Source organism: Brachycentrus maculatus, unplaced genomic scaffold, assembly GCF_059751285.1.
Source record: "Brachycentrus maculatus isolate JH-2025_06_01 unplaced genomic scaffold, ASM5975128v1 h1tg000863l, whole genome shotgun sequence".
NCBI classification, from domain to species: domain Eukaryota; kingdom Metazoa; phylum Arthropoda; class Insecta; order Trichoptera; family Brachycentridae; genus Brachycentrus; species Brachycentrus maculatus.
Window position 1 is genome coordinate 35,216 of NW_028281589.1, and position 27,048 is coordinate 62,263.

The window sequence follows — 27,048 nt, forward strand, 5'->3', positions numbered from 1 at the left end:
TGGAGTTCTGGTTCCAACCCTTTATGTATGGAAGCGAAGCATGGAGTTGGCAAAAGAAGGACGAAAGCAGAATGAATGCAGTCGAAATGCGATCGCTCAGACGAATGTGTGGCAAAACGATGTTTGATAGATGTTCGAATGATGAAATAAGGAAAGAATGTAAGGCTGAGATAAGCATTATCGATAAAATTAAGAAAGGTGTGTTGAGATGGTTTGGACATGTGGAGCGTATGAGTGAAGAAAGAACGGTTAAACAAATTTATGAGGCGAATGTAGTTGGAAAGAGAAGCAGAGGACGACCGAGGAAAACTTGGCACAATCAGGTATGTCAAATACTTGAAAGTGGCCGGGTCAGGAGTCGTAATAATCGTCGGGTATGTATGAGGAGATGCATGAATGTAGAAGAGGCAAAGAATGTTTGCAAAGACAGAGTGGTGTGGCGTTTGATTCTCTTTGCCTACCCCTGCGGGGAAGCGGCGTGATGGTTAGTTAGTTAGTTAGTTTTAATATTTTAAATTTTCTACCGATTGGAGCCATTTTCTAAAAAAACTTTTTTTAATATAACGTTGTTTACAAGTTATCTAAAGAAGGCCAAAAAATCTATGGGTGCTGCAGTAAGCTAGGTGATGTTGTCCAGGACAGAAGGACCTACAACCTGAGAACGAGGAGAGCTGACCCCAGCAGTCTACAAAGACAATAAGCTGGGATATAGCCAGGAAGAAAAAGAACTTAGTTTGCAAGTGGATTACGCATCATGCAAGCGTTATTGATAAACTAATAATTACATCTACATATAAAATTTCTTAAAAATAATATTACCAACAATTGTATTAAAATCTCTAAAATATGGCCATGTCAATAAATCCTTCCTTTCCCAGAAAACAAATATAAGGGTACATACCTACATCCCCCATTAGCTAATGTTGTCTCCCATAAATTATTGCTGCACGTGTCAAAACTGTCACTTAGAATTGTATAGCTACATAAGGACCGTAGTCCATTTGATCTTCACATTCGTTTGATAATGCCCTAACAAGGCGAAACAATTGTCACAATATAATTTTTTATGTGTTTTTTGTTAATAAAATACAACTTAGTAGACTCAAAAAATCTGTGTTTGATTTAAAATTATACATAAATTAAAATGGAGTTCTACAAATTAAACGCCAAGTCAATAAATATTTTGTCTAATTTGTTATTACACCATTTAAATAATTTGTAATGATTTCAGGTGATGTTTCAACGGCTGGAGAGGGTGTTGATGCTGTCACCAAGAGTCGCCTTCTGCTAGAAGTGGAAAGACAGTTCCAGGGCAAGCCGCTCAAGTGTTCAGCCACCTCCGAAGCCTTGAAGCAACCTATGATGTTAGACATACAACTAGATCTCATATGTGAGTATGTTTGGGGATAAAATCAACCCTCAAAGGGCTGGTTTCTCCTTCCCTTATTTGATCATGTTTATTTCATTTATGTAGACATATCGCTCACTCCTTTCAAGAACGTCATATATCAAATATGGTCCATTTTCAGTTGTGCATGTTTTCGGAATGCCCAGAAAACGTACTATATTCCAGCAAAAGAAGAATATTTTTAACTTCATATTTATTCGCTACAGGGAAGAAAGTGTTGTTTTTTTAATTTTGAAGAAAATGTATTGTTTAATTATTTTTTTTAAATATACTAAATATTTTTCAAATGGAGAAAAACATTCAGGTTTTACCTAAAAAGATCTGTTGCACAGTAAAAAGTTCAATAAGTGGCTTGATATTTATTTTTAATACATTGTATAATATTTTTAAACTTTAAAAACGTTCTCCTGAAAAATCAAGTTTTTTGATTTATGACGTTCTTGAAAGGAGTGAGCGATATATTAGATTGAAGTTTTGTACTGACATTTATAGAATAAAATAATAACTATGTAACTTTTTCCAAAATAATTTTATTTGAGCAGCATTATTTCATCTCTGATGAGTCTGATGTCTGATGATGTCGGTTACAACAAAACCTAGTTGCTGGTTAAATAAAATTATTATGGTAAAAGTTACATAGTTGTTTTTTTGTTATTGTATTTTATTGTTTAAAAAAAGACACGAAAATGTCATTGGACGAAACAATTGTCACAAAATTGATTTTTTAACAATAAAATACATCTTATTAGACTCAAAAATTCAGTGTTTGATTTGAAATTTTGACGGCCCTTACGTAAAGTACTCTATCTGCAAATCTGTTACTTTACAGGAGAGAGCTTAGAAGATTTTTTCAATGTATTTTTTTTATTAATTAGCGGTTTTATCTGAAATTCTAATCTAGTATTATTCATTCAAAAACACGATAAAATAATGTATTTAATCGTTTTAAAACTTTATGCTTTGTCAAAATTAAGTAGTTAGCATTTAGGAGTTCAGGTCGTTTCGAAAATTCGATGTAGATAGCGTCTTATACGCCTGAAAACTAGGCGTAATTTATTTTATATATTTTTTGCTTGTAACTTTTTGTAGATAACGGTCAGTTGATAACATACACCAACTATCTCAAAATTGACAAAAATGTAGTTGGAGCACTTTACGTAGGGCACGTCGATTTAATACACAAATAAAAATGGAGTTCTACAAATTGACGCCAAGTCTATAAATAAAAATAAATTGAATTGAATTGAATTGAATGTTTTCAGTGCTTCCCGTTGACATCAGCATATCAGGGGTGGAGCACCATGTGGTCCAAGGAAGTAAGGTGACTCTGGAGTGTAAATCCTCAGGATCTCGCCCTCCAGCCGCCGTGTCATGGACCAATGGTTCCGAACCCCTGCCGGCCGATCAGGCCCTAACAACCACGGACTTGAAGGTATCTATACATATATGTGGAGGTCCTCACCAAAATGTTACATTTCCAATATTGCACGAAAATCCTTAAAATGCAAAGCTGTTTAATGTGTTCTATCGAAATCTTAATTAAAGTTGCGACAAAACGTGACCAATCATGTCGCTCATTCCTTTCAACAACGTCAAATATCAAAAATGGTAAATTTTCAGTTGTGCATGTTTTCGGAATGCCAGAAAATGTACTATATCCCAGCAAAAGCGGCATATTTTTAACTTAATATTTACCCGCTACAGGGCAGAAAGTGTTGTTTTTCCATTTTAAAGAAAAGGTCTTGTATAATTATTTTTTTAAATTTACTCAACATTTTTCAAATGGAGAAAAAACCTTCAGGTTTTACCTTAAAAGATCTGTTGCACAGTAAAAAGTTCAATAAGTGGCTTGATATTTATATTTAATACATTGTATTGTATTTTTAAACTTTAAAAATGTTCTCCTGAAAAATCAAGTTTTTTGATTTATGACGTTCTTGAAAGGAGTGAGCGATACGTGAAAATAGAATATATCTACATTCATATGAAAATGAAAACGTGGAATGAATCCCGATCGTAACACACATGTAACACAAGGAAGAAATCTAAATTATGTCCTGTGGACAGTATCAGCCCTCCGCCTTAGGCACCCGTCCAGGTTAATATGGAGTAAATATTATAGTGAAAAATTACTGATATTTATTTACCCCCACCGGGGAGTCAAACCCGGGACTTCCAGTACGGTAGTCAAGCGTGGTGACCATTGCACCGCGGAGGTGGACATATCTTTATTTAGTTATATCGTAGTCATACAGGAGAAAGTGACCAACTAAAAAAAAAACTAACTAACCATCACGCCGCTTCACCGCAGGGGTAGGCAGAGAGAATAGAGCGCCACACCACTCTGTCCTTGCAAACATTCTTCGCCTCTTCCACGTTCATGCATCTCCTCATACATACCCGCCGATAGTTACGACTCCTAACCTGACCACTTTCAAGTATTTGGCATACCTGATCATGCCATGTTTTTCTCGGTCTTCCTCTGCTTCTTTTCCCACTAACATTCGCCCCATAAATCCGTTTTATCGTTCTTTCCTCACTCATTCGTTCTACATGTCCAAACCATCTCAACACACCTTTCTTAATTTTATCGATAATGCTTATCTCAGCTTTGCATTCCTTCCTTATTTCACTATTCGCACATCTATCATACATCGTTTTGTCGCACATTCTTCTGAGAGATCGCATTTCGACTGCATTCAGTCTACTTTCATCCTTCTTTTGCCAACTCCATGTTTCACTTCCATACATTAGAGTTGGAACCAGGACTCCTTATATTTTATAAGTTGCTTACATTTTTAAAGAACGTTTTAACACTAACTTTTGGGTATGTAACAAATTTGACACACTATGCAGTGAAGGGTTAAGGACGTATACTAAGGTTCGACTGTATTATTAAATGTTTTTATGTTTTAGGACGACGGAACCTATACGACTCTGTCTCGTTTGTCATTTTGGGCCACTCGTTGGGAACATGGCCACTCTTTTGGCTGTGAAGCCAGACAACTCGCTGCTCCGACGGAACAACCCGATTCTATGCTCAACGCTTCACAAATTTTGGATGTGCACTGTAAGCCTTTGAATGAAATACTAATCTTTTAATATTGAAATATCTTGTAAAGTTTACCTAACAGGAGAGCACGTAAGACGGGATGTAGCAGAATGGCGTGATAGTATGTAGTAAGATGAAGAAGAATGGGCATTTATGGGGATTAAGACCGTCATAGGCTGATTTAAGTGTATCATTCACACATTCTACCCATAATTGAAAACCACACTACTCAAATTCTTGAATGTTCTATGTATATGATCCAACTTCGAAACATTTTACTTGAATCACTAGAATTTTCACTTGAGACATCTATTGGTGAGATTAAGAAGCTTTTTTATTGGACAGACACTCATTAAAAGGCGTGAAGGTTAGTTAGTTAGTTTTATAAGCGCCCTTGAGGTAGTATTTTATGAAAGTGGCGCTATAAAAATTATCTAAATTATCATTATTATTAAACAATTCAATCATTTTAAGTAAAATGTGATAAGTGGCTAGGCGCCCTTGAGGTAGTATTTTACGAAAATGGCGCTATATAAATTATCCAAATTTATTATTATTATTATTAAGTGCCTTTTTTAAATGAAACTATTAACCATTAAACATATAACAGAACGCCTAAGTTATTTCTACGAAAAATCAGTACTTTATTGAATGACAATAAAAAACAACGTAAAGGTGGAACTACATTATCGTAAATTGCATAAAGTGCGTCGAGTGATGGACCAACTTAATGCTAAATTTCCAAGCAAACAGGGGTTGGGCAGCATCTCCCAACACTTAGAGGCACTTATAAAAGGTGTAGGTGCTGCAGTACCAAAGAAATCGAAAAACGTACCAAATACTTGTATATTTGCAGCGGGTGCAAGGTGCCGCTTTACGTGCAAGCAAACAGGGGTTGGGCAGCATCTCTCAACACTTAGAGGCACTTATAAAAGGTGTGGGTGCTGCAGTACCAAAGAAATCGAGAAACGTACCAAATACTTGTATATTTGCAGCGGGTGGGAGGTGCCGCTTTGCGTGGACCCATGTTTCAAAAATTTTCATGGAAAAATATTAAAATATTCTGTCCTTTTTGTTTATTTAATTTTAACCTACTATAATTGTGTGTTTTCTATATTTTTTACGCATTGTTAATATATTTTAAAATATGATGATTTTAATCCCGACTAAAATTAAAGGTGTCTGAAATGGTTCTGTGGGATATATGCTTCCCACCACGATTATCTTTTTACCTAGAGTATTTTTTAAATATTTTTATTTACATTTATATTATATATTTCGTCCGCCTCCGTAGTGTAATGGTCAGCACGCTCGGCTACCGTTCTGGAGGTCCCGGGTTCGATTCCCAAGGGGGGTAAAATAAATATAAGTGATTTTTTCACTGTCATATTTATTCAATATTACCCTGGACTGGTACCTGAAGCGGAGGGCTGATCACCTTTCCTTCATGTGTAAAACGATCAAGATAACACTGTGTTTGTATGAAGCAGTGCCCTATGCACCATTGGGGTGCGGAGAGGGGTTTAATTATTTATTATTATTTATTTTATAAAATGGCTTGTTAATAATTTCACGTAAGTAATTTGAAATAATTATAAGGAATAAAATTTGCCCACCAAAGGTTTAAAATGGATGTTGATTGTGTGCTAGTGAAGATAGGGTCGTGTCTCTTGGTCCTATTTTTTTCCGCGTCATTATTTTGGGATCACAAGAGTGTCAAACTTTCCTTTCTAGATCCTCCAGTGGTGACTGTGCGTCCGGAGCTGATAACCGTGAATGAAACGACCGATGTACTCCTGTTTTGCGAGTATGACGCCAATCCTACTGAACTGCTGAAAGTAACTTGGTAAGTCTTATTTTTATTTTTACCCATCGGCATATCAGCCGCCAACCGTTGGAGGTAGGTATCTTAAAAAGATACCTACCTTGGGGTTCGATAGAACCTAGGGTAAGAACCACTGATTTAATTTATATTTATTTTTTATTATTTTACCAATTTTGCAGGCTTCAAAATGATGTTGAGATTGACCTCAAAGCCAATTCTGAGCATTACGAAGGAGGAAATTTGGAACAACAAGGTCTGTTGATCAAAAACTCATCTGAGGACGATATAGGAAATTATACCTGCACTCTAGAGAATGCTGTCGGAAGCTCTCAGAGTCCCAGTTCCATTTACGTGGACATTCATTGTAAGTCTGGCTATTTTTTAATATTTTCATTTTACTGTTGAGCCTTTTTTCACATATCGCTCACTCCTTTCAAGAACGTCATAAATCAAAAATCGACAATTTTCAGTTGTGCATGTTTTCGGAATGCCCAGAAAATGTACTATATTCCAGCAAAAGCGGGATATTTTTAACTTATTTACCTGCTGCAGGGCAGAAAGTGTTGTTTTTGCATTTTGAAGAAAAGGTATTGCTTAATTATTTTGTTAAATATACTATATATTAAATATATAATATTTATAATTTATAATATTTTTTAAATGGAAATAAAACATTCAGGTTTTACCTAAAAAGATCTGCTGCACAGTAAAAAGTTCAATAAGTGGCTTTTATATTTATTTTTAATACATTGTATTATATTTTTAAACTTTAAAAATATTGTCCTGAAAAAAAGATTTTTGATTTATGACGTTCTTGAAAGGAGTGAGCGATATTATGCCCAAATTATTACGGTACGTAGTTTTTGCGCAGTAATAAAGCGTCGATATATCGACGGTCCGCAGTGAAACGGTTACAAAATCAAACACTCGTATAATATCACTTACTGAGTTTTATTTCATTACACACGACTAGTTTCGAAAACTACTGTTGTTTTTATGGACAAATGATAAAGTGATTACTTAAATCATTCAAGTGCTAGGTCATAAGCCCTGGGATGCTCAGACTTTTTCCTTCGTAAATAAAAAATCAGGGATGTTTTATCTTAACGCACTTCATGTGGATATTTTTTACGCCTGCGGACTGCTGGCGAAGGGATTTGATAATTCGCCCACTCCTTTCAAGAACGTCATAAATCAAAAAACTTGATTTTTCAGAAGAACGTTTTTAAAGTTTAAAAATATAACACAATGTATTAAAAATAAATATCAAGCCACTTAATGAACTTTTTATTGTGCAACATATCTTTTTAGGTAAAACCTGGATGTTTTTTCTCCATTTGAAAAATATTTAGTATGAAAAAAAAAAAATAAACAATATGTTTTCTTCAAAATGCAAAAACAACATTTTCTGCCCTGTAGCGGGTAAATGTTAAGTTAAAAATATGCCTCTTTTGCTGGGATATAGTACATTTTCTGGACATTCCGAAAACATGCACAACTCAAAATTGTCGATTTTTGATTTATGACGTTCTTGAAAGGAGTGAGCGAATTGTGTACATATAGTTGAGACCTTAAAAAGAGATTAGTATATAATATTCATATAAAAACATTGGATAATTTCTTCTTTTCTGCCTTTGAAATGAGGCCAAAGCGGAAGTTAAAAAAACCCTTCCCGTCCTTAAGCATCAATCGACCGAAAGGGTAGAAATACCTTTCCCGTTCGAAGTGTGTTGAGTTGAGACACCTATAATTATTTCTGTATTCTACTAGCTAGTTGCTTATCTATGATATTCATCCAGGATAAATAAAATGAAAATAAATTAATGAATCGTTTTCAGTTAAGCCGGAAGTCCAGCTGACCATGGACATTGAGGAGCATGCTGTGGAGTCCGCAGGCCAGAATGTAACCCTGGAATGCAGCGTGGTCAAGGGAAACCCAACCCAACTTCTATCAGTTTATTGGTTCTTGGATGGAGAGTTGCTACAAGAACTGCCGTACTGTAATACCAGTGGTGACGGTTCAGGTATATATATATATATTTATTTATTTAACTTTATTTTAATCTTCTATCTGACTTGTTGTCTTTGTAGACTGTTGAGGTCAGCTCTCCTCGTACTCAGGTTGTAGGTCCTTCTATCATGGACAACGTCACATAGGTCATGCCTTTCAATCATGTTATCTTTCTGTAGCATCCATGAATTCTTTAGTATTCCTTTAGATGTCTTTCGAGAAAGATCTGTGGGGATCGCCTGGATTGTTTTAAGTAAAATATTGTGGTTAAAACAGAAAAATAAGTATAGTTTAAGTGTGTCCGCCTCCATAGTGTAATGGTTAGTAAACTCAGCTACCCTGTTGAAGGTCCCAGGTTCAATTCCAAGGACAAGGGGACAAATAAATATAAGGGGCTTTTTACTTGAATATTTATTCAATATTACCCTGAATTAGTACCTGAAGTGGAGGGCTGATCACCCTTCCTTCATGTGCTAACGATCAAGTTAACACTAAGTTTATATGATGCAGCGCAGAATCGGGTGCGGATGAGGGTTTAAAAAAAATCCACAGATGGCAGTATAAATGCCATTTTAGAAATATATGTGACCAGGCTTTAGTTATTAGCCCTGTACGCCTGACTCCTTTGATGATAGTTTTCTTTGGATGATCACGTTTGGCCACACTCCTGGATAGGTTTATACTTCTTTTTCTTCTTCTTCTGCTTGGTGTAGGCCTTGTGGCCTGTTTTAAAGATGGATTAGCCTCCTGCAATGTCGATTCCCAGCCGTCAATCCATCTCTTTTATATAGTTTGATACATGTTTGTTTGATTTTGCAGGAGACATGTGCTCTGATATTGAGCCGACAAAAATGCTGCTGGAAGAGGTTGGTCGTACGTTCCATGGGAACTATTCCTGCCAGGGAAGAACTTTAGCCGGATGGGGACCAAAGAGCAACGACACAGAGCTGATTGTCTATTGTAAGTCCAATTTTTATAGTTTCATATATATATATATATATATATATATATATATATATATATATATGTATATATATATATATATATATATATATATATATATATATATATATATATATATATATATATATATATATATATATATATATATATATATATATATATATATATATATATATATATATATATATATATACATATATATATATATATATATATATATATATATATATATATATATATATATATATATATATATATATATATATATATATATATATATATATATATACATATATATATATATATATATATATATATATATATATATATATATATAATATATATATATATATATATATATATATATATATACATATATATATATATATATATATATATATATATATATATATATATACATATATATATATATATATATATATATATATATATATATATATATATATATATATATATATATATATATATATATATATAAATATATATATATATATATATATATATATATATATATATATATATATATATATATATATATATATATATATATATATATCCTCTTTACGAGCCCTCTGTCCTCCACTGCTGGATATAGTTCCTTCACCTTCTTTCCATTTCCTTTGGTTGGTTGCTGCTTGCAGTCAGTTTCAGTTTCTTCACCATGTTATAATGGATAATTTAAACTTTGTGTTTCACTGTCCCTCCCTGCTCGCTGATAGTGATGCTTTTTGTTATAATTTTTTTATATCTCATCAAAAATGAAGAAGAATATGGATAATATATAAGTCTGGGCATTTACGGGGCTGACGATCGTTATCATAAAGTAATTTTAGTATATAACCACTCACCGAGATTTTTATGTCTACCGGTTTCGAGACATACCCGTCTCTTCGTCAGGACAATCACTACCACAGCATGCAAACAATACTACCCTTCATTACCATAGCACTATTTACACACTTAAAACTATACAAAATGTTATCACAAGCAATTTTTGTTCGACCCGAAGACCAGTGTGTCTTCCGAATAAAGGAGAAGAGACATTGCTTCCACAACCCACAGTTATGAGGAATAAGACGGAAAAGAAACAAAATGTTAGTAACAATCGTTACGCGGAGTGTAATTCAGCATTTGTGAATGCAGAGTTAAACTTCTTCTTCTTCTTTTTCTAGATCTAAGGATCTGTTTGTGCCTCCGCTTGTAGCTCTTGGGATGTTGACTCCCAGCTGTCTTTCCACCTTTTTGGAGGTCTGCATGGTGGTCTGCGTCCTTCAGGGATTCCTTGAAGGCGATACGTGGAAGTCTGTCATATGACATTCTGTTTACATGATCATTCCAGTATCGCCTTCGTTGTTGTCCCCACCTCACGATATCCTCCGACTTACACATGCTCCGGATGTCGGTATTTCTTACTCGGTCTCGCAATGTGTTTCCGGTTATGGATCGGAGAGTCTTCATCTCGGAGGTTCCAAGTCGAGATTTTGTTCTGCTCTTGCCTCAATCCCATAAGTGGCTATTGGTCAAACACATGTTTTGTATATTTTCATTTTACTTTCTTTTCTTGTGTGTTTGTTCCTCAAGAGTTAAACATTTATATTTATTACGGGGCTCGGGTATAGGTAATAATAACTCGTAATTAGGATGCAATCGGTTTATTCAACAGGTCGCCATGACAGTACAATGACAAGTGTGTGCAGCATCCCCTGCATTCGTCTCATAAGGGATATAACGTAAACATTCCCCGCGTACACCCCGCCCTGCCCCTAGCGGGCGCTTGGGGTCATAGTTCATGTTGCTACAAATATTACGCCGTAACATATTTATTATAAGTTATACTTTTTATTTTTTTTTATGGTTTACACATGGGTTTTTAAAATAATATTCTAGATGAACCGGGGCCAGCCAAAATGCAATATTCTCCTTCGACTGTTATAAAAGGACAACGCGTTGTATTGACATGTTCTGTGGAAGATTTGGGAAGACCTCCAGTCACAAGGTATGTCTTATGAATTTCTTCTGTCTTATGAATCTGAGGTATCTCTACATGAGAGAGTACGGCTATTATCCTTGGCTCTACCCGACCCAGTTTCTCCAGGGTATGCTTGGCTACAATAGTTGAGAGACTAGAAGGAATGTGTATTTTATTTACGATTTTTTTATCGAATATGGGAAATACAGGCGCAGTAAGTCCGAGGAAAACTTGGGATAGATTAAGAATATCTGGCTTATGGAGAAATGACTTTGTTTTCAGATTCCAATGGCACCGCGGCTCTCAGTTGATATCCGACGTGATCACGCCCAGTTGGGAAATAAACCCGGTAAATTTGGAAACTGAGACTAACTTCACTTGCCGCGGGGTCAACGAAGCCGGCATCGGAAAACCTGCTATCGTCTACATAGATGTCATGTGTAAGTTGCTATTTATTTATTCATTTACTAGATACACACGGCCATGCGTTGCTGTGGCTCGGTCCGAGTCAATGGAAAAGAGAGATAATAGAACGAACACATTTGTAACTCTCAACAATTCTTCTCCGTCTTATTCCTCATTGCTGAGGGTTGTGACCCTTGCAGAAGCAATGACTCTTCTCCAGTTATCCCTTGACTGCGCTGTACGTAGCGCTCCAACCACTGAGGTGCCTGCTGCTGCCTTAATTTGATTGGTCCATCGTGTAGGGGATCTTCCTCTCCATCTCTTTCCCTCCAGGCTACCGATCACAACTAGTCGTTCCAGGCTTTCCTCGTTGCCACGCGTAACGTGTCCAAAGAACTGGAGAATCCGTCGGGTACAGATATTGGCCAGAGTCAAGCCATCCAAGCGTAGTTCTCTCAACAATGCTTGTGAAAAAATAAAACAACATTGACTTGCCGGAATTTCTGGAATGTATATCGTAGTCATACAGGAGAAAATGACCAAGTGCATTTTTTACAAAAACGTGATCATTGACTATTTGATTTCTTACTAGCTTAATATTGCCCTGAAAAAAATCCCAAAGCGATTTTAAACTTGGAAGTATAATATATTGACTTGATAAAAATGACTAACTGCATTGATATTTATTTTTTTGCCAAGCAAAAGTGAGTTAAATGGCTCTCCTGAACATTTTACGTTTTGGTAGTTGGTCACTTTCTCCTGTACGACTACGATATGTCAATGACTATCGGGACGAAATACTTATACCTTCCGTCTGAATCGAGTGTCACGCTTCACTGCCTACCCCGACAGAGACAGTTTGATGTATCATCACTCAAAGGAAGCGCGTTTGATAGAATGATCAAGAAAAACGAAGGGTTAAATATATCGATACTATGGACAAGAGGTGGGGTAACTTGGAGACTCTTAGCAACTCAGGTACGACCTTTTGACTTATGCCATTTGAACTGAATATATAAAACTAACTAACTATTGTGCCGCTTCTCCGCAGGGGTAGGCAGAGAGAATAGAACACCACACCACCCTGTCTTTGCAAATATTCTTCTCCTATTACAAATTCATGCATGTCCACATACATACCCACCGATTATTCCAACTCCTGACCTTACTGCTTTCAAGTATTTGATATACCTGATCACAGTTGGTCACATTCTCCTGTATGACTAAGATTTGATTGAGAGTTCTCAGTCAAAACACTGAGCAATTGCCACCTTAGTATTTCCCAATAGAAGTGGAGCATGGAGTTGGCAAAAGAAGGATGAAAGTAAACAGAATGCAATCTCTCAGTGCAGCAAAACCATGTATGATAGATGTTAAAATGGTTATATAAGGAAAGAATGCAAGGCTGAGTGATGGATTATCATTAAAATTAAGAAAGGTGTGTTGATATGGTTTGGGCGTGTGAAAATAATGAATTAAGAACGAACTGAGATGAGGCATCTATCGTTTTTTAAATGAAAGATAATAATATGACCTCAGCCTCAGTTTAGACAGCTATGATATATATCTACTTCTTCTTTTTGGCTTGTGGCCTGTTTTTAAAAGAGGTTAGCCTCCTGCGATGTGGATTTCCAGTCGATCCATCTCTTTGGTGTTCTACCTAGGGGTTGGCCGTGCAGTGCGATGTGGGGGAGTCTGGATGGTTCCATTGTCCTCACATGCGCATACCATTGTCTCCTTCGTTGCCTTCCCACCTAACGGCATCTTCCATCTCGCATATTTCCCTTATCCTGGCGTTCCTTATTCTATCTCATAGACTCTCGCCAGATATGCTTCTTAGAGTCTTCATTTCTGACACTCTAAGTGCGTTTTTTGTGCCAATATATTTTAATCTTCTTCTTCTTCTTTTTTTTCTAGGTCTTAAGGATCTGTTTATACCTCCGCTTGTAGCTCTTGGGATGTTGACTCCCAGCTGTCTTTCCACCTTTTTGGAGGTCTGCCTGGGGGTCTGCGTCCTTCAGGGATTCCTTGAAGGGCGATACGTGAAAGTCTGTCATCTGACATTCTGTTTACATGATCATTCCAGTATCGCCTTCGTATATATTAATACTACATGAAATTATTTTTTGTATTTTTTTCAGCTCCACCGGCGTTCATCAAAAATCTTCCACCATACACTGGCGTTCTATACAATAGATCTGTAAGTTCATTTTATTTACTAACCTTCTTCTTCTAACCCTTATCCGTACCCAATGGTGCATAGGGCACTGAAGGTTAAAACACGAAGGCAAGGTGATCACTCATGCACTTCAGGGACCGGTCCAGGGTAATATCGAATAAATATTAGAATGAAAAAATCACTTATGTCTTCTCGTATTTGACCTCCCCCTCCGAGAATCGAACCCAGGACCTCCAGTATGGTAGCCTAGCACACTAACCACTACGCTATGGAGGCAGACTATACACATACTTACATAGATGCTTATCACATGCACTGATGGTCTGTCCGAAGAGCACTTACTTACTTCAGCCTTCTTCTTGTGTCCAGTATTGAACAAACTCCTCTCTCTTGGACTTCCACAGTTCGCTCACTCCTTTCAAGAACGTCATAAATCAAAAATCGTTAATTTTCGGTTGTGCATGTTTTCGGAATGTCCAGAAAATGTACTATATCCCAGAAAAAGAGGCATATTTTTAATTTAATATTTACCCGCTACAGGGCAGAAAGTGTTGTTTTTGCATTTTGTAGAAAAGGTATTGTTTAATTTTTTTTTTTTAATAAACTAAATATTTTTTCAAATGGAGAAAAAACCTTCAAGTTTTACCTAAAAAGATCTGTTGCACAGTAAAAAGTTCAATAAGTGGCTTTATATTTATTTTTAATACATTTCATTATATTCTTAAGCTTTAAAATCGATCTCCTGAAAAATCAAGTTTTTTTATTTATGACGTTCTTGAAAGGAGTGAGCGAGTTGTCTGTTGGACGCGACTCTCTTCCAGTGCAGGCCCGTCACATTCCTAATATCATTGGACCATCTTGTCTGAGGCCTACCCACGCTTCTAAGCCTCCAGTCAAGCACCAAAGGACAAAAAAGCACTTGACCGAAGAGCCCACGTCAGTCAAAATGTGTCTTTCAAACAACTAAATGAGAATGGTGAAGTGCTACCTCGTACTCACTTATTTTTTAAATAATTAAATGATTTTTCCAGGATATTTCATTGTCTTGCCGGGTGGAGTGTTCCCCGCTTTGCGGAGTGGTCTGGTTGAAGAACGGGAAAATACTGGATACAACAAACTCGGCTCTCTACAGTGTTGTCAATACACCAATGGATCCGGAATCTAGCAACAATTTCTTCGAATCTATGCTGTCAGAATTGGTAATTAATAAGGAATTTCTAACTTAAAAAAAAATATGTACATTTAAATATATATATATATATATATATATATATATATATATATATATATATATATATATATATATATATATATATATATATAATATATATATATATATATATATATATATATACATATATATATATATATATATATATATATATATATATATATATATATATATATATATATATATATATATATATATATATATATATATATATATATATATATATATATATATATATATATATATATATATATATATATATATATATATATATATATATATATATATATATATATATATATATATATATATATATATATAAATATATATTTATATATATATATATATATATATATATATATATATATATATATATATATATATATATATATATATATATATATATATATTTATATATATATTTACATATATATAAATTTATATATATATATTTATATGGAAGTGTAGCTTGGAGTTGGCGAGTGTTTTTGCCTGGAATTTTCACTCACGAATTGCATGAAATTATAGTAACTTTAAACATAAAGAGTAAATCCACTCACGAGTAGGCGCAGGCTATAAAACTTTTAAATTTGAAGCCTGAGTAGAGTCATGATAAGCGGTGTTGTACAAGCCGTAGCTAGTTTTCAGTGCCCTATGCACCATTGGGGTGCGGATAAGGGTTTTATTATTATTATTATTATTATAATGTTAATAAATCAATGTTTTGTTTCAGATGTTCAATATGACGAATTGGCCGGACCAAATTCTGGACAGACTATTGGATAATGCAAATTACACCTGCATTGCTCAAGGGAATGGAATCGGCCCACCTATCAATTCCTCGACGAATTTTGGAGTAGAATGTGAGTAAAAATATAAACATATAGTTATAACATATAAACAGTATTGAACAGATTAATTTAACATTTTAACCGCGTTAACTTTGTTCCTGAGAAACGCTCGTGCGCGGCGGTTTTTTGCCGTTTTTTAAATAATTACTTTTATCATGTATTTAGTTAAGAAACGAGTTATTTTCCTAAACAAAAACGTTCAATGGGATTCATTGTGACTTTTTGGTACTCTATAATACACGTGTGTCACATTATTCTTGAAATATATCGTAATATAAACAAATAAGATCGTAACATAAATAAATCGAAGCACGCATCGTGTGTCACTCTTACGCACTGGCGATGCGTAGCGTCGAGAGTGAGACAGATATAGGGCATGATTATGGTGCGGACTAATAACCGACCTCGAGAAAAATCAGGGATCTGTTCTTTTATTTATCCTTGTGATGTTACAAATTATTAGTCAGATATTTCAACAGATGTCATAAGGCCAAGGATTGACGTATTATTTTATCCAAAGTTCCACACCATGAAAAAATCCCTCCAATTTGAACTGAGGTTCGAAACTTGGAGCAAAGTAAAAACACATACGCTTATGTCAGCCGCGTATGGGGCATGTTTTGTGTTTTCATAATCAGTTGACCCCAAAATATGATCATAAAAAAACAGTGTTTTGAATATTGAAAGCATTAACTTTGTGGATCATATTGATATATTATTTCGAGAAATAAAAATACTTTGTGTTCTGATCCACTCACATTTTTAATAACCAACTAATTTCGGCAACAACCTGTTGCCCTCTTCAAGGTTTCAGTAATAAATGTAATCCTGAAGAGGGCAACAGGTTGTTGCCGAAACTAGTTGGCTAATAAAAATGTGAGTGGATCAGAACACAAAGTATTTTTATTTCTCGAAATAATATAAAAAAACAGATTCACAAATGAGTTTTGTTCTAGATCCTCCGGAAAATATGACCGTATCCAATAAAGTTGTTTCTGTCAACGAAGATCATATCCCGGAAAAAGTCCTCTGCTCTGCCAAGTAAGTAAATAGTGGTATTTACCAAGTAAAATTTAAATTAAAAATGAATATATCGTAGTCACACAGGAGAAAGTGACCAAGCGCATTTTGTGCAAAAACGTGATTATTGACTATTTGATATCTTACTAGCTTAATATTGCCCTAAAAAAATCCCAAAGGATTTTAAACATAATATATTAGAAGTTTAAAAAATGACTAACTGCATTGGTGTTTATTTTATTGCCAAGCAAAAGTGACTTAAATGGCCCTCCTGAACATTTTGCATTTTGTCGGTTAGTCACTTTCCTGTATGACTACGATATGTTATCACAATGTGACTAAAGCTTTAGTTTATACTCAAACCCGTAGATGGAACCGTCTGTAGCTTCCGCAACTAGTCGTTATAATATAATACTAAAGCGGTAAAAAACAAGTGTTTTATTTTTAATTTAAGCATGTTTTACTATAAAGTTAATGCCAAAACTATAAATAACGTTCTTCTTCGTCTATGTATATTGAGATCTCAATAAAAACCTTGATATATATCGCTCACTCCTTTCAAGAACGTCATAAATAAAAAATTGACAATTTTCAGTTGTGCATGTTTTCGGAATGCCCAGAAAATGTACTATATCCCAGAAAAAGAGGCATATTTTTAAATTAATATTTACCCGCTACAGGGCAGAAAGTGTTGTTTTTGCATTTTGAAAAAAAGGTATTGTTTAATTATTTTTTTAAATATGCTAAATATTTTTCAAATGGAGAAAAACCTTCAGGTTTTACCTTAAAAGATCTTTTGCACAGTAAAAAGTTCAATAAGTGGCTTGATATATATTTTTAATACATTTGATTATATTTTTAAACTTTAAAAACGTTCTCCTGAAAAATCAAGTTTTTTGATTTATGACGTTCCTGAAAGGAGTGAGCAATATATATGTATTTTTTTTGTATAAATATTAGACCGTAGTAATTTTATTTTAATGACCTGATGATGGAATGATTATTCCGACACCGGTAGTCACAAATTAGTGTTTATTAAAGTGGTATTACACAAAGTAAACGATGAATGATAAGGAGAGTGTTATGCAATTACCATATCAAAAAGTTAACAATGTTTTAATATGTATACAAAATATTTATTTTTGATTTTTAGTCTTCTTTTTCTTTTTGGTGTAGGCCTTGTGGCCTGTTTTCAAGTGGGATTAGCCTCCTGCAATGTCGATTCCCAGCTGTCAATCCATCTCTTTAGTGGTCTACCCGGGAGTCATCTATCTTGAGGTTTTAGTACAAAAATCGATTAGTTTTTCTGAACTCATGGTTTTTTCAGGAGTAAACCTGATCCGACGTACGTGTGGGTCCGTTACAACAGCACCAAGGTCAAGAACAGTGATGACGCCCCCAAGAAAGTGGAAGGAAAGGAAGTGGAAGAGCGCACGAGGGAGGTACTCAGCAACAGCTACGCTCTGGTGCTAAAAAAAGGTGTCCACAGAACGGAGAGCGGAGACTTGGTCTGCGAAGCTACTAATGAACACGGCACTGTACAAATAACTACATACCTCAACGTCATGTGTGAGTATTTAATTGTTTAATAAATACATATATTGTGGGTTTACATATCACTCACTCCTTTCAAAAACGTCATAAATCAAAAAACTTGATTTTTCAGGAGAACGGTTTTAAAGTTTAAAAATATAATACAATGTATTAAAAATATATTTCAAAACACTCACTGAACTTTCAACTGTGCAGATATTTTTAGGTAAAACCTGAAGCATTTTTCTCCATTTGAAAAATATTTAGTATATTTAAAAAAAATAATTAAACAAAAACTTTTCTCCAAATGCAAAAACAACACTTTATGCCCTGTAGCGGGTAAATATTAAGTTAAAAATATGCCCCTTTTGCTGGGATATAGTACATTTTCTGGCAATTCCGAAAACATGCACAACTGAAAATTGAAGATTTTTGATTTATGACGTTCTTGAAAGGAGTGAGCGATATAAGAGATTTTATACATATAAGAGATTTTTTCACTGTAACATTTTTTCAATATTACCCTGGACTGGTACCCGAAGCGGAGGGCTGATTACCTTTCCTTCATGTGTTAACGATCAATATAACACTGCACTTATATGATGCAGTGCCCTATGCACCATTGAGGTGCGGATAAGGGTTTGAAGTGAATTGTGGATGTACTGGTAAAAAACGTTGACTCAAAAATATTGAATTTTGACTTTGTAATAATAATTAATTAAACCATATCCGCTACCTAGGTGGAGCATATCGAGTCCACAAACTGTCTCCAGGCTTTTCTGTCGGCTGCCAGCTCCCTTGCATCCTCCCAAGTCAGATCCCGTCCCGAAGTTCTGACGAGAACTGCCGACGAATTGTCAGCAGTGGTTGTGAACCTGATGCCTTGTAAAAGAGGCAAGCCTGATTAAGGCTCTCAGGAGGCATGCGGAGTACATGGCCAAGCCAACTGAATCGCGATGAATGAATATATAATAATAATAAAACCCTTATCCGCACCCCGATGGCGCATAGGGCACTGCATCATATAAACGCAGAGTTATCTTGATCGTTTACACATGAAGGAAAGGTCATCAGCCCTCCGCTTCAGGGTAATATTGAATAAATATTGCAGTGAAAAAATCACCTATATTTATTTGACCCCCCCTGGGAATCGACCCGGGACCTCCAGAACGGTAGCCGCTGACTATTACGCTACGGCCGCCCCCGTAGCGTAATAGTCAGCACGATGCTGTATTATAAAGATCAACGTTCTCTAAACTGGAAAAATACACTAAGTAGTTTGAAATTTCATATTTATGTGGTTTTAAAAGTAAAGTATTGTATGAGTAGGCAGAGTTTATACTCAACCCTTTCGGGAAAGCGTAACCAGTGCAGTTTGTGCAGCAGCGGGGTGTGTGGCTGAATTTAGAAATTCCAAAAATCAGTCTCACTGCTGCGTTTAACACTGATTGCAGTCGAGTAGTTACATATTAACTATTAATTATGCTTGGATCAGGTACTTTCCGCCCATACTATCTGTAGATGTTCTGTCATGTTTTATTTTCCATTTTCAGATAAACCGCAGTGTGTTATAACGTTGGCTGAAGTGGAAGATTCCAAAGTTCTCATTTGTACGGCCAACTCCAACCCAACAGATGTAAGTTTAAATTTGTATAAGTATCTTATATGTGAAGATATGTTCTTCTTCTTCTTGTTCTTTTTGTAGATCCTAGGGATCTGTTTGTGCCTCCGCATGTCGCTCTTGGGATGTTGACTCCCAGCTGTCTTTCCATCTTTTCGGATGTCTGCCTGGGGGTCTGCATCCTTCAGGGTTGCCTTGGAGGGCAATACGTGGAAGTCTGTCTTCTGACATTCTGTTTATGTGTTCCTTCCAGTATCGCCTTCGTTGTCGTCCCCACCTCACGATATCCTCCGTCTTACACATGCTCCGGATGTCGGTATTTCTTACTCGGTCTCGCAATGTGTTTCCGGTTATGGATCGGAGAGTCTTCATCTCGGAGGTTCCAAGTCGAGATTTTGTTCTGAAGATATATTGTATAAATAAATTGGAGAGCGCGGTAACGCGCTCGTGGCAGCGAACCCGCTAAATAAGTGAGGTTATTTGCAAATTATTTATTGACATCTCATCAAAGATGAAGAAGAATATGGAAGTCTTGGCATTTACGGGGCTGACAACATCATAGGCTGGTTTAAGTGATCACTTTATACATGTCTAACTTTACCAATTCTACCCATTGTTGACAACCACACTACTCAAATTCGTGGAAGTTCTATATATATATATATATATATATATATATATATATATATATATATATATATATATATATATATATATATATATATATATATATATGAATCAATTTTGAAACCTTGTTTTTGAATTACTAGAACTTCACTAGAGACTATTGGTGAAATGAAAAGAAGCTTTTTATTGAGCAGAAACTCTTTTATTAGTATGTGGGGTCCGAATCCTGGATTATAATCACACACATGAGAAACGCCAGAAAATATCATTTTAATTTTTATTATTTATGCTTATAATTCGACCAGATAATTTATTTACAACATTTTAAGTGTGTCCAAATACTTGTTCTCAAAATCTGGATTATCTCTAATTACAGGAGTTATTTTCATATTATTTTTTGACATCTCATCAAAGATGAAGACATAAATGCCCAGACTTCCATACTCTTCTTCATCTTTGATGAGATGTCAAAAAATAAAATGAAAATAGCTCCTGTAATTGAAGATAATCCAGATTTTGTGAACACGTATTTGGACACACACAAAATGTTGTGAACAAATTATCTGGTCAAATTATAAGCTTAAATAATAAAAATTAAAATGATATTTGCCGGCGTTTCTCATGTGTGTGATTATAATCCAGGATTCGGACCTCACATACTCAGTTGTCTTAAACAAAAATTGTCATGAATATGCTACTAGACAAAAGGATAAAATAAGACTACCATTATTGAAAAGAGCTGAGTCGCAAAATTGCTTGATGTATAAGGGTTTAAAAATGTATGATGAGATGCCTGAATGTATGAAGAATGAAAAGTGTCTGAAAGAATTTAAAAATAAATGTCTAAGTTACTGTAAGGAAATGTAAATATATAAAGATGATGTAAATGTATATAATAGTTTATATTAGTTTTAATATAAGCTAACTTAAGAAATAAATAAAAAAAAAAAAAAAAAAAAAAATACTAATAAAAGTATTTGGACACACTCAAAATGTTGTGAGGTTATTTGCACTTGATTTTTTTTACAGGTTTTGTTTGAGTGGTCAATAAAGGATGAGAACGACACTATTGAGGAGAGCGCATACTATGTGCGTGGATCGCAGAGCACCCTCAAGCTGGACCGCATCAACTCGGAAGTGGACGGACCCAGGACATTTGTCTGCACTGCCAACAACACTGTTGGCATATCGGATCCTTGCATGCTTGTTGTACAAGGTGAGGGATCTATTTTTTTCTTTTTCGTGTGCCTTATTTATTTTTGTCCGCCTCTGTAGTGTAATGGTCAGCACGCTCGGCTACCGTTCTGGAGGTCCTGGGTTCGATTCCCCGGGGGGTCAAATAAATATAAGTGATTTTTTCACTGTAATATTTATTCAATATTACCCTGGACTGGTACCTGAAGCAGAGGGCTGATCACCTTTCCTTCGTGTGTAAACGATCAAGATCAACACTGTGTTCATATGTATGAAGCAGTGCCCTATGCACCATTGGGGTGCGGATAAGGGTTTATTATTATTCTTATTATTATTTATTTTTTATTTATTATTTACCTTGCTTATTATGTACTTGTCTGCCTCCGCGGTGTAATGGTCAGCGTGTTTAGCTACCGTGCTGGAGGTCCCGGGTTCGATTCCCAGGGCACTGCATCAAATTGACGCAGTGTTATCTTGATCATTACTTACATGAAGGCAAGGTGATCACTCTTGTGCTTCAGGAACTAGTCCAGGGTAATATTAAATAAATATTACAGTGTTAAATCACTAATATTTATTTTCACCTCCCCCCCTGGGAATCGAACCCGGGACCTCCAGCACGGTAGCTAAACACGCTGACCATTACACCACGGAGGCGGACAGGCCTAATTAGGGTGTTAATATTTAAAATTAAAAATAGTAAGTAGTTGATTTTTTAATGAAAACTGTTTTTTTCCATGGGATTATTATGCGGGGAATTTGTGGGGTATCGGGACTTTGTTTTGCCCCAAATAGGGGAAATTGAATTAGATTTTTGGGGAATTTAGAAAATTGGCACTGGCCAACGCTGTCAGAATTTCATATTTCAATTCAATTTATTCAACAATAAAAAATTAATAAATACATAACAAACAATATTCAAGGCGTATATATTAAAAGTAAGCAAGAAGACTTAAAGGTGTAGAAGAATCCCGCTTCGGAAAACTCCTTCGGACACATGGAACAGATCAATATCCAATGTGATATTGTTCAGCATAGCGGTAGCTCTTCCTACAGGCATAACCATCGGCAGGTTGGTCCTGTGTATAGGAATGTGAAACAATCTATGCCGACGCTGTCTTAGGTAACTATCGGGAACATACAGACCAATGTTCCGGATAATTTCAGGATTATCGATCATACCGCGCAACAATCGATAAAAATTTTTCCTCATCTTGGTTAAGACATCAATAGAAATTGGATAATTTAACATTTTGTTGGAATTCCAGGAAGCCTTCCTTGGTGGCGTTGGTGGAGCAGAACTGCCTTCTTGGTAGCTGCGGGAATAGGCATCCTTCTACTCCTGGTTCTGCTGCTGTGCATCATCATACTCTGCGTCTGCCGGAGGAAGAGGAAAGCCTCCAAGTGTAAGTGCTCCTAACCTAACACCTTAATTGTTTGAATTTTCATTAAAAAACACGCAAATTCAACTATGCATTGACTCTTTTCACGGGTCATGGAGCATTTCTCGAATATTTGCATTCTGGAATTGTTTAATTGGCTTTATTTTTATTAATGTAACTATTTTTGTTAATGTAATGTAATAATAATATAATAAAACCCTTATCTGCACCCCAATGGTGCATAGGGCACTGCTTCATATGAACACAGTGTTATCTTGATCGTTTACACACGAAGGAAAGGTGATCAGCCCTCCGCTTCAGGTACCAGTCCAGGGTAATATTGAATAAATATTACAGTGAAAAAATCACTTATATTTATTTGACCCCCCTGGGAATCGAACCCGGGACCTCCAGAACGGTAGCCGAGCGTGCTGACCATTACACTACAGAGGCGGACAAAATGTAATGTAATGTTTTTTATTGTTAATGTAACTATTTTATGTTTATATACTTTTTTAAATGTAAAACTGTGCAATTCCCGAAAAATCAATACCTCTTTTGTTTTAAAATTAGACAAAACTACTTGTGAATGTGATGAGACGTCATCACAAGATCATCACGTTAATTTTTTGTCTGCTGGAGGTCCCGGGGTCGATTCCCACGGGGGGGGGGGGGGGGGGTGAAAATTAATTTATTTTATATGGTCCCTGAAGCGCAAGAGTGATCACCTTGCCTTCACTTAAGTAACGATCAAGATACTGCATCAATATGATACAGTGCCCTATGTACCATTGGGTGTGGATAAGGGATTTTTTGTCTGCCAGCGACAGATTATCTCTTACACTCTAATAAATGTGGTATTACAACATGGAGAAAGCGAGACAATTAGACTCTTTTGTTTGATCTGATTTCTGGTCTTTCGCTTATTATCTTGCTCTCGCTCGGTCGGCGCTTGGTTGCACATTCGAAAAGACGTGCCGTCTATGACTCAACTAGCAGCGAGCTGCGTAATACGATTTCCAAACAAATATGAACCGGGGTCTTTTGGTACTTTGGTATTTTTTTTATAATGATCAATACGAGAAATTTTTATTTGGCATGATAATCGCTTTATTAATTTTGACTTAACTCTTTTTTTCATATTGGACGATAACACCGTGCATCTCTGTCATGCGCATGCTCTAACAATGAATAATCTGACCTCTGTTTCACTCTAACATGCTTATGGACCAACAGACAATAGTCCAGTTCCGTTGGAAGAAAGGTAAGAGAAATAAAAAAAAACCTAAATTTTCTGCATGAACTTGATATTTTTATCAAAACTAGATTAAAATGTATGTAGCAAAAAATTAATTAAAGTGAGAACTAAAAAAAATAGGCCTGTGGCAATTTCTCTTTAAGGATAAGCAGTATTTTTAATTTAAATTTTGCTTGGTAAATACCACTATTTCTTTAAATCTATTGTGACACGTTTTTCAATGCATTCCGCATCATTTTCAAACACAATTTTCAACAATGCGGTGCTTGAAAATGAGGCAGTATGCATTGAAACACGTGTCTCAATAGATTTTAAGAAATGGCAGTGTTTACCAAGTAAATTTAAATTGAAAATTGATAAATATTACCTCAAAGTGATTGCCAAATCAATTAATGAAATTGCATTCGTTCCTTATATCACCATTGGAACATCTACCATACATAGTTTTGCCGCACTGAGAGATGGCATTTTGAGTGCATTCTTTCATATTTTCATCCTAATTTTGCCAACTCCATGCTTCACTTCTATGTACATATATGTATTTTTGATGAATACGTTAAAAGTTCATTTAATGAAATCAATATCACTATCAGAACATATCATTGAACTCATTAAGTGATGGGTTATTTTAGTTTGTTTTTCAATTTGATGTTTTATTGTTTCTTTTTCTTTTCATGTTTATTTTCCTGGCTTGCGCTTTTGTTTGGCATGTGTTTGCGCTATCAGTACCGCTTACGAAGCTCAACACGAGTCTTCGATAGTCCAAGCGATCGTGTCTCAGGGCATTCCGGGAATATCTCCCAGAATCTGCCATCCCGCAAACCCCGTGCAGTACAACGAAAAGTCCCGGCTGGTCCCGATGCAAGGGCAATTCATCATCCCGCAAGGAAAATTCGCGGGGAATCTAAACCCGTTAGCGAATTCGGCAAATTCTGGAAGGCTGCAAGCTGATTTGAGTCAGTTGGAAGCCAGTTATCAGGCTGGATTGCAGGCAAGGCAAAATGCAAGGTCCAACATGAGTTTACACCTCGTTTCTGGTACAAATGTAACAATTTGTAATGAAATGAATGAAAAAACTAATACAATTTCGAGACAGTTGCAGGATTCTGTAACTAAAAACTCAAATTCTTCAATCCACGCTGATAATAACAACGACGTATCGGTTAACGATAATGAAATGAGTCAAACAAAAGATGAATCGGATAGTACAGTTGCAAATAGAAACATGGGAAGAGCTGGTAATAAATGGCCGTTAAAACCAGGCGTTTTAGTTCATGTAAACTCAAACCATTCATTGAGTCCGAAAAAACTCGGGAGAGATGTATCCAAGATAAATAAAAATGACTTGGATACGGATATCGAAGAAATATGCGTCACAGATGAAGTTGGCCAAAAAGATTTCGCCAAAATTGGCATTTTGGAGCGCAAAGAAACAGACGCGATCGTAGCTGACGATGCCGAAATAAAAGACGCAAATCAGAACATAAAATTCGACAAGGAAAAGTGTAAGAATCTGATGAAGAAGGAAAAACCTAAGCGGAAGAGGTGTAAGATATTCAAAATGTTCAGTAGAATGGACATTTTGAGGTCCGGGAAGAATTTGAAGAGCGATGAGGATGAATGTATCAGCGACAGTGATGGGGCAAGAGATAGCTGCAGGAGTGCCAACAGAACCAAGTCCAACCGGAGAGCCTTGAGCCTTGTTGGGTTTTCGTTGAAGGAAGGAAGAGTAGACAAAAAAGGGGGTCAGAAAAACAAATTAAGATCGATTTTCCAAGCCAACTCACCCGTCATTATCCCATCGGAAGGAGGTATTTAGTTTTTTTTTTATAATTTCATCGATCGATCGGTCGTAATTTACTTATTTATATTTCAGCACACTTTTTTTTAAGAATAGTTATATGTTCTCATTTTCTTCCTTTAAACATGCTTCTTTTTTTATTTTTTAGTACCGTAGAACGGGGCTACTTGAACTTTGATGTGTTACTTGAACCCAGTACAAAAAAGAGATTTAAAATCTGTATTTGGTCTACAATAATAAACGTGTCGTGACAATAAGTGTCACCTGTCAGGAAAACAATGAATTATGTCAATACATTCATTATTGTAGATATGCAGATCTAAATCTTTGATGTGTTACTTGAGCCCAGTAAAAAAATTTACATGATTTACTGTGTCCCTGGCAGGTGACACTTATTGTCACGATACGTACATTATTATGGACCAAATACAGATTTTTTTTGTACTGGGCTCAAGTAATGCATTAAGTATTAGTATTGTTCTACGGTACTGCTAAAAATATAAAGATTTGAAAAAAAAAACAATGATAATGATAATATCGCATGAATTTTGTATCTACGTCTAAGATACGGTCATTTCAAATTTTATGGTTCTAAAAATACTTACTTACTTACTTATAACCCTTATCCGCACCCAATGGTGCATAGGGCACTGCATCGAATTGACACAATGTTATCTTGATCATTACTTACATGAAG

At 35.5% G+C, this 27,048-nt stretch overlaps 1 protein-coding gene across 1 annotated transcript in view; it reads left to right on the plus strand.

Moving 5' to 3' along the window:
- LOC148299989 (uncharacterized) overlaps window positions 1-27,048 on the plus strand; it is a gene marked incomplete at its 5' end in the record, with an annotated part of 48,535 nt that overhangs the window by 9,386 nt on the left and 12,101 nt on the right. The window contains 19 exons of the mRNA XM_088275419.1: window positions 1,232-1,390; window positions 2,671-2,840; window positions 4,325-4,478; window positions 6,195-6,306; window positions 6,465-6,649; window positions 8,124-8,309; window positions 9,116-9,256; window positions 11,168-11,276; window positions 11,532-11,689; window positions 13,796-13,854; window positions 14,865-15,032; window positions 15,798-15,927; window positions 16,872-16,956; window positions 18,263-18,504; window positions 20,022-20,104; window positions 21,746-21,932; window positions 23,179-23,316; window positions 24,529-24,556; window positions 25,277-26,361. Of these exons, the coding sequence (XP_088131545.1) occupies window positions 1,232-1,390; window positions 2,671-2,840; window positions 4,325-4,478; window positions 6,195-6,306; window positions 6,465-6,649; window positions 8,124-8,309; window positions 9,116-9,256; window positions 11,168-11,276; window positions 11,532-11,689; window positions 13,796-13,854; window positions 14,865-15,032; window positions 15,798-15,927; window positions 16,872-16,956; window positions 18,263-18,504; window positions 20,022-20,104; window positions 21,746-21,932; window positions 23,179-23,316; window positions 24,529-24,556; window positions 25,277-26,361 (3,579 nt within the window). The remainder of the gene's footprint in view (window positions 1-1,231; window positions 1,391-2,670; window positions 2,841-4,324; window positions 4,479-6,194; window positions 6,307-6,464; window positions 6,650-8,123; window positions 8,310-9,115; window positions 9,257-11,167; window positions 11,277-11,531; window positions 11,690-13,795; window positions 13,855-14,864; window positions 15,033-15,797; window positions 15,928-16,871; window positions 16,957-18,262; window positions 18,505-20,021; window positions 20,105-21,745; window positions 21,933-23,178; window positions 23,317-24,528; window positions 24,557-25,276; window positions 26,362-27,048) is intronic.